Genomic DNA, 8,437 nt, shown 5'->3' on the forward strand with positions numbered 1-8,437 from the left:
GAATACCTTCACATTTCAGATATACCTTCACTCACAAACTATGGCACATGATCAACAAATCACTGCATCAACAAAATGCCTCATCAGTTTTAATGATAAGTAAATATCTGAAGTTTGACATCACCTTTTAGCAGAACACATGACTTTAGGAAAAGTCATACATGGCTCTATCTGGCCTCGCTTTCACAAAAGGAAAGATTATGGCAGACTTCTGTTTGCCATTCCTTTGAATTCCAAAGGTCAGAGGGTCCATATGTAACTTCAGATTTACAAACCAAGCAAAAACCCCACCTACAACTCCACCTACGAATTCATTTTAAGAGTGCTCTTTGAAGAATTCTGAGTAACTAGCACAGCTGAGACGTGTATCACTTGCTCACCCAGGATCCCCAGGTCATTTTATAGATATAAAAGTAGTCAATAACTCTGAGTAAAGCTTGCTCTTCTGGACATAACCACACTGTAGCTCATCAAGCGTTGGAATCACTGTCTCATCCCACACCTTGTTCTACCTCACAGGTTGTTCCTGGCTGACACTGCAGGCACACAAAACACTCCTTGCAAGCTGCTAGTTAAATACCACCTAGTTAAATACACTTGCAAGCTGCTAGTTAAATACAAAAATACTGTTTATGAGTAGTTGTCTCATGGTCACCTGTCTTCCATGAACACATGATGCAATGGGAAAGCCCATCCTAAATCTTGACCTTTAGAAACCACAGAGAGCTGCAGAACTCAGTGCTATGCCACCCAAACGCAGCACTGGGTGAGACAGCTTACGCTTGGAAAAGCAGAACAGCTGCTTCAGCACAACTAGGAGGACAGCTGAGTCAACCAGCTGTGAGCTGCTCATCTGAAACTAACTCAGAATTTCCACAGAGCTGGGGGGGTTTTATAGTGGTCAAGAGTTATACTATGAGTCTGATGAGGAATTTTTCTAACATTTTTCTAGTTGGGACAGAAAGTAGGTAACATTTGTTTAGTTATTCCTCTATCTTACTGCACATCACTAGTGTCTATTAAAATATCAAAGCACCTTTCACTGTCAAATGCCATTATCGCCAGATTTCATATGTCATTAAAAGGCAGACAAATATATGTATGTTCTTTAAGGCACTTATTCATGTGAGCAACCTTACATATAAGTAAGAATGTCTTATTGAAGAGTTAGATCTTAAGTATGTCTAGAAACACAACAACTACTTATCTTTCAGGCTGAAGCTGAATCCAAATAATGCATTCTTGTAGTCATCTAACACCAGCAGCTTTCCAAGTCTTCTAAATCTCACATAAAACAATACAGACAACTACAGCTCAGTAAGGCTTCACATTGCTCACTAACTGTGAATTTGGGATGAGTGACCTACTCATCTTTTTGTTGATGTTTCTTTTAAATAAAACAGATTATAAAGACTAATGATGACAGCACACTCGTGATCTGTTGTTCTACTCACATCATCCCCAAAGCTAACTTTTCTTTTGAAACAAACTCACTGAAAATGTGTCACATCTCTGTAGACATAGGTTAACAATTCAAAGTTGGTCTAGCTATTAGACTACAACCATAGAGATGAAAATAAGTATGTTTCAATGCATACAAATAGTTCCATTAGCTTCAGAGGTTGTTCTGATGCATAAAAACAGACTGCAAGGCCCTTTAATGAAAAAAAAAACAAACAAAAAAATCTTAAAAAGCACTGCGGAAAATGGATCTACGGCCCACATCATAACAACATTATTTATTTGTGCATAAATACCACCAGATTTGCAGGGGAAATTGATAATAAACATTCAGATGCTCACCAGGCACCTCTCATTTAAAGAACCTTAATTTACTTTCTTATAATTTTGACCTAATCATGACCATTTCAACTAAAATGTTTCACAGCATACATAACTCAAGACGAGGGGAGTTTTATTAATAGATAAATGTTTTGTATCTGCAGTTATTTCCAACACCTAGCTAGAGAAAATTTAATTGGAATGCATAAAAATGTTGGCTTGCTTTCTCTATGAGTTCTAGGTGCTGGAACAGAGACTTGAGATTGTGAAAGCTTTTACAGCAGCTTTTTTATACCCCAAGAAACCTGTTCAAGTCTGGGCCTTCTGAGGGCCTGGAGGACATAGCCTTGTGCATGCTCAACAGCAACACATTTATCATATCAATTTCCCAACAGCTCCATTTGTGCAGAGCGTGCTGCCGAGAGGCTGAACCAGTTTCCTTGTAGCCACTGGCTCTTCTGAGTTAAGTTCTCTTTTGTGTCCACAGGCCTGTTTCCCACAGTGTCCGACCTCCAGATGGGTCCAAGTAGCCTGAACTGACGGAGAGGGGGAAACAAGAATATATGGGGTCAATTAGGTAAGGGCGAAAGAGGCCTACAGGCACCTGACATGGCACAGGTAAAATTGCACTAGGAAACTGAGAGCAGGCAACTATTTGATGGAGGGTGAAATTAGGATGAGTCATGAAGGACTCAAGAATGAAGAAACTCAAGTGCAAACTGGGCACTGCCTGTCTGGGCAGCAGCTCTGTGGGAAAGGGGTCTTGCTGAAGCAAAACCCAGCGTGGTAGTACAGAGATGCTGGCAGAAAAGTGACCACCAGCACCCTGGGCTGTAAGGACAGAGGCAGAACCAGGAAATCCACAGAAGGACCCCCATCCACTTGGCACTCATTAAAGTGCTTCTGGAATACTGCGATCAGGGTTTAGATGTCCCCCCAGTGCAAGATGGTGATGAGCTGGATGGAATTCAGGGACGAGCTACCAGGATGATGAGGCTGGAGGAGCCTGGAGCACAGTGCTTCAGGGGCCTGAAAAACAGCCCCAGTGCCTATGTGGAAAGACTCCAGGAGATGACGGTGGGCTGCCTACGGAGGCTGTGCAGACTCTCCATCACTGGAGTCAACCACCTCTGTAGGTTTTCAAGCCCAGACTGGGCAAAAACCATGAGCACCTAGATCTGACCTCAGAGCTGTCCCTGGCATGAGCAGGAGGCTGGACTGAGGGCTGCTGTGACCCTACAGCCTGGGCATGGTGAGGCAGCCAAAACAGGGCAGGATGACCTTCAGCCATGAGGCTGTCCTGCTTTCAGGCCCTGCAGTGAAACCCAGGGCCTCCCTTGTCCAGCAGCCAACATCCTCCCTTGCTACCCTACTGTGGTCTCCTGCATCAAACACACAGCCCAAGCAAGATGTGCTTTCACAAAGTCAAACTTCACCAACAGCCTGTGGAGGGTGCGAGAACAGGGAAGTGCTTCGTCTTCTATGGGTTACAGACCTTGGAAATTACACGCATGGTATAAAAGCCATTCAGATCATGAAGTCAAGCTCTCTGAAAAAGCAATGAGGACAAACCCACAGATGCTCAATGTACCCCAGTTCATTACTGGGAAAGCACGGGGTAAGGCCTGGCTTAAGAGCAGCAGAAAGGCAGCTGTAGAGCCTAGCACCCTACCCTGCCCGTCCAGCAAGAGCTCACTTGGACGGCTGGTCTACTAAATCCTGCCCCTGCACACACCGCACAGCTCCGGTCACTGAGAGCACGTTTATCGACAGGCTGGCGGGGTGGCACCTCCTGCTCTGATTAACCGCCTGTAGAAGGAACCGGCTTGGCCGCAGTGGAGCAGTGCCCACGCCTGCCTGTGTGCACCATCGCCCCGATGACACAGGAACATCGAACCGAGCACAGTGGCTCCCTGCAAGGACACCCCACCGGGGCACCTCATCATAGGGACACCCTGCGGGGACACCCCACCGGGACACCTCATCACAGGGACACCCTGCGGGGACACCCCATCACAGGGACACCTCATCACAGGGACACCCTGCGGGGACACCCCACCGGGACACTCCATCACAGGGACACCCTGCGGGGACACCCCACCGGGACACCTCATCACAGGGACACCCCACCGGGGCACCTCATCACAGGGACACCCTGCGGGGACACCCCACCCCGGCGGCGAGGACACGCTAGAGCCTCCTGCCCACGAAGGGAGAAAATGGCACCAGCTCCCTCCCCCCGGCTTCCTTTCCTCTGCCGGCCCCACCTCGCCCTCTTCCTCTCCCCGCACACCCCGCCATGGCTCTCGACTGAGGAGGGGCCGCCCCAGCCGCCGAGCCCCGCAGCAGTGCTGCTGCAGCAGCCACCCGGCCCCGGCCGTTACCTGGAGAGGGAGTCACCGCTGGGCAGCCGCGCCGCCGCCCGCCCGGCGCCCAGGCTCTCGCAGCTGGAGCTCTCCTCCATGCCGGGCGGCGGGGCGGCCCCGGGGCGGGCAGCGCGCTGTCAGCCGAGCGGAGGGCGCCCGGCGGGGCGGGAGGCGGCCATGTTGGCCCGGCGTGCCGCGCGGGAAGGGCGGGGCGGGGCGGCGGAGGGGGCCGAGCTGCGGGGCGGTATTGCCTCGAGGGGCGCTTCCCTTCGGCTCGGCTCGGCTCGGCTCGGCTCGGCTCGGCTCGGCTCGGCTCGGCTCGGCTCGGCTCGGCGGGCGGGAAGTTCCCTCGCGTGGCTGAGGGGAAAGGGTTGGGATTGTGCCCGGCCTCCCTCGGTGTGAGCCGAGGCGGAGCCAGCGGGTCCTCATTTCCTCCAGCCTAAGGGGCGAGTTGAGGGTGAGGTACGATGAAGCCAGCCCTGGGTGGAGGTGGTTGTTCATGCGGGTACAGAATGGGACAGCATCTCCTTTTCTGGCCTCTTGGAAGCCAAGGGAAGTGGCAGCTCCCGGGTTCCCTCCCTGGGGCACGGTGGTCATTGCTAAGAGCAAGGTCTCGATGAAGGATCCCTGTCGAAGTCATCGTTTGTGTTGGGCTGCTGGAGGCTCTGCTGAGACCCCTCTCCTGTACTCAGTTACCTGGAACCATAGGAAGGTTTTGGGTTGGAATGGACCTTGAAGGTCATTTAGTTCCAACCCCCCTGGATGGGGAGAGACGTCTTCCACTGGGCCAGGTTGCTCAAAGCCCCATTGCAGTAGTTGTGCCCTTGAAATTCTTAATTGCCCTCATCTGCTCCAGCATCCCATTAGAGTTTATCCCTCAGGAGCTGTGGAACACAGCAGCTCGAAGTAGGGTGAACTCACAGGGCCCTGCACGGCTCCTCTGCATGCTTGCAGGGAGAGAAGTTACCTGAGCATCACCTCTTGTATATACATGACCGTTTGTGCTCAGGAAGCTTTGCATTCACAGCTCGGTATCAAGTGTTCTGCAGGAAGAGCCATGGTACATTCAGTTCCTTAGAACTATGTGGTGGGCAAGACAAAAGCTGTTGGCATTGCTTATGGAGGCTGGAGAATTGCATCTTAAACCTCCCCTACCCAACACAAAGGTGTCTTCCAAATGCACACCTGTTTTGGCAAGAATCACAGGAGGCGACAACTGAAGCACTGGGGAAGGTTCCTGAGGTTTCCAGTAAGTAAGGCCTTCTTGATAAAGAGCACATGGTGTCAGGAGCATCAGTCCAAATGGACCTCTCCATTTGAAACACTACCTCAAAACAGCATTAACCCTGTATCTTCTAAATATATGAATACTCTGTGGCTGTAAGATGCTTACTGAAACATCCTCTCTCTTTGTGCTCCAAGGACTAAATTAGTTGATGTATTTCCTTCTGCTTTTTCCCATTTTGTTCCTATCATCAGAGTGTAACTCCAGAGCAGTTTAAATCATGCAGAAGCCCATGAACAGGAGCAGGATGCTGAAGCAGGATTGCACGATGAGGCTGTGAGATTGCTTCCATCACTCTTCTTTTAGTCCCTATCAGCTGCTGTTGAGCCCAGTTGATGTGGGATGTCTCAGAAGCTGGTTTAAACTTCGAAACACTGCTTCGTCAAAGCAGGGTGTTTTGACTGTGTTTTTTACTTAATCTTCTGAAAAAAATGTTTCTAAGTTGACAAATGGGTTTTTCTAGTGATGGGCTGGGTTTTTTCAGCCTAGAAAATTGAATTTGTTTAGGCTTTTCTAAAATGGAAACTCTGTTTTATGATTAGAAATGGGATTTTTGTTTTTTAAAAATAAGCTAATTGCTAGTGGTTTACTGCAGTGTTAAAATCCAAACAAAATCCTTTGACATTGTTACAATAAAAAGATTGATAGGTTTGGAATGACTTTGTTCCAGCTGTAACATGTTTTCTAATGTTGATTTTTATTTCTTTTCCCCCTCTGGTTAGGGGCAATAAATCTTTCAGAAGTACCATTTACTAATGGAAAATGAGATACTCTCTCTTCCCTTCTCTTCATCTTTGCATCCCCACCTCTCTCTGAGCAAGCACCCTGTGTCCTCTTTGGAGACAAGCGGACAGGGGGTGCTGTAGCAGCAGTTTGCATCTCTGGGAAGCAGCCCTGCAGTTCTTTTTTCCGCTGGTGAGCTCTTCTCCCACCCTTTCCAAGGATAGAGCTCCTTGAGAGAGGTCAGTGCTGTAGACCTAGCACAGAGCAATGCATGTCTCCCTTTCACATCTTATCAAACAGCCTTGTGGCGAGTTGGTATTACCTCTATTCCTTATGCTAAGCTTAGTTTGATAGAGGTGCAGTTATTTAAAAAAAGTCAAGTAGGAATAAAAACAATATATAAACCTTGTCTGCTATGTGAAAGTATTGGAGTGCCTTCCTTTCTTCCTAATTTGCTATTGATGTGGCATCTCTAAGTAGTTTATTGATGAAGTGCTCTGTTTGCTTTTCACTGCCCTGTTTTGTTCTTGGCTTTATCCCCAGGGCCTGTGAAACCCTTTAGAAATTCCCACTGGTGCTTTGTAAATGAGAACAAAGCTAATCACCTCCTGGATCTCTCCTGCTGCTGAAAGAAACTAGCAGTCTGCTCAGTGAGTCTTTCTGCTCAACAATACCACATTTTCAAAGTCAGTCAGAATTTTCTCTCTGTGAAGTGAGTTACCTCGGGGCTCTTACGAGTGGTGGGGAATTAAATAAAAGCCCTGACATAACGAAAACCAATTAAGGACAATTCACAAGACTGTTTTATAACTGATGTAAAACAAGCATAGTTCAGTCTGTTAACCTACTTTTGCTTGCCACATCCCTTACCATTATCTTACAAGTATCATCATTTGGGGTTTTTTTATGAGGGAATGTTCTGCTGTTTTGTGATTTGAACACAGGAAACAGTAAAAGAAAATTAACATCATGGCTAAGTAATAAAATTATCTATATTCATATTTAATGCCATGTGTCTGACACAGCTGAGGTAGATGATTTCCTAAAAGAGAAAATGACAAGGAACTTTCTTGAAACAAAGGCACAAAAGATTCTGTCCAAGTAAAGGATAAGCAGACATCCTCCAATTCTTTCTGAACCTGTACATGGTTGTAACTTTTGTTTATAGCAGGTAAGAAGTGTAGAATCCATAGCCTGGCTTTATTAGGTGTTTAGAGGCTGTCAAAGCTGTAGTGAATACAGCACAAAGAGGATATTTTTATGTATCATGTAAAACATAATTAAGTGTGGGAAGTAAAATGTTTGCCTCAGTCCTTAAGTGTGAAAGGGAGATAGTATTTGTGTCCATTGTATTTAAATTATGTGCCTGTTGAGTAAGGAAGGGGCTTTCTAGCTCTGTGTATACATAGTCCTGTATCTGGTATATGACAGATGAATATGCCAGATGTTATAAACCCAAATGTTCTCATCCCTGGAACTCAGCAGCTTTGCTGCTGCACAGCCAAACACAGGCCTGCCATGTCTCACACTGTGAGCACAGTGCTCCCCAAAGCTAGGAACAGTCATGCATCCCAGGCATCCTTGCACAACCTGCTCATAAGGGTCTGGTGGGGATGTTTGGTCATGGTCTGTGACTCCTTGACTAAATGTACCTGGAGCATTGGGTGCCAGAGCAGGGGAGGAATCATCCTCTGCAGTGGTCAAGGAGTGGACCGTGAAGGAGGACCACATGCTGAAACAATTCTCTCTATGAAAGCATGCTCCCCTGCTGCAGTCTTTCTTATAACCTGCCTTTACATGGTACAGCTCATCAGACATTCCCCTCCCTCCTCCTCTTCCCCATCACACAACCCAACACGGTTATTTGAAATACCTGTAAGAAGGGAGGAATAACCCCAATCGTTCTTGAAGATGGCTGCCTTGTCCCCTTCACTGCAGCCCCAGCATTAAAAGCATATCCATCCTACAACTGGCCCTCCTTGCTGGAGGTTTGTGCATCTCACATGTTTTCCCCACTATGCTCACACATTCCTGTGCCCTGTTAGCCAGTGCATTAAATTATTCATGGCAATGGCAGCTTCACACACTGTGCCTTCCTCTGTAGTAGTCCACATCAGTGAGTCAAAGAAGTCTGCAGCATGACTGAGTCCCATGATTGTTCTGAAAACCACACAACCAGAGACACCCTTGTTTCTCCCTTTGATTTACTAAAACAGTTCTCAGATTTATTACATTTTCTTGTCTCCTTGATGTACAGCTTAAGGGCAGTGGGCAGCCAATA

At 47.4% G+C, this 8,437-nt stretch overlaps 1 protein-coding gene across 3 annotated transcripts in view; it reads right to left on the bottom strand.

Annotated features, from left to right (window-relative positions):
- The window catches only part of MTMR2 (myotubularin related protein 2), a 61,028-nt gene extending 56,678 nt beyond the window's left edge, over positions 1–4,350 (bottom strand). Inside the window, exon 1 of one of the 3 annotated variants that reach the window (XM_061374345.1) lies at positions 4,167–4,350. In XM_061374345.1, coding sequence (XP_061230329.1) covers positions 4,167–4,246 — 80 coding nt within the window. In that variant the 5' untranslated portion in view covers positions 4,247–4,350. The remainder of the gene's footprint in view (positions 1–4,166) is intronic. The other 2 variants (XM_061374346.1, XM_061374347.1) reach the window with 2 other exon arrangements.
- Positions 4,351–8,437: the final 4,087 nt, after the last annotated feature.

This window comes from Neopsephotus bourkii, unplaced genomic scaffold, assembly GCF_033783945.1.
Source record: "Neopsephotus bourkii isolate Nb327-2 ecotype Australia unplaced genomic scaffold, CSIRO-AGI_Nbou_v1 NB_1638, whole genome shotgun sequence".
NCBI classification, from domain to species: Eukaryota; Metazoa; Chordata; class Aves; order Psittaciformes; family Psittacidae; genus Neopsephotus; species Neopsephotus bourkii.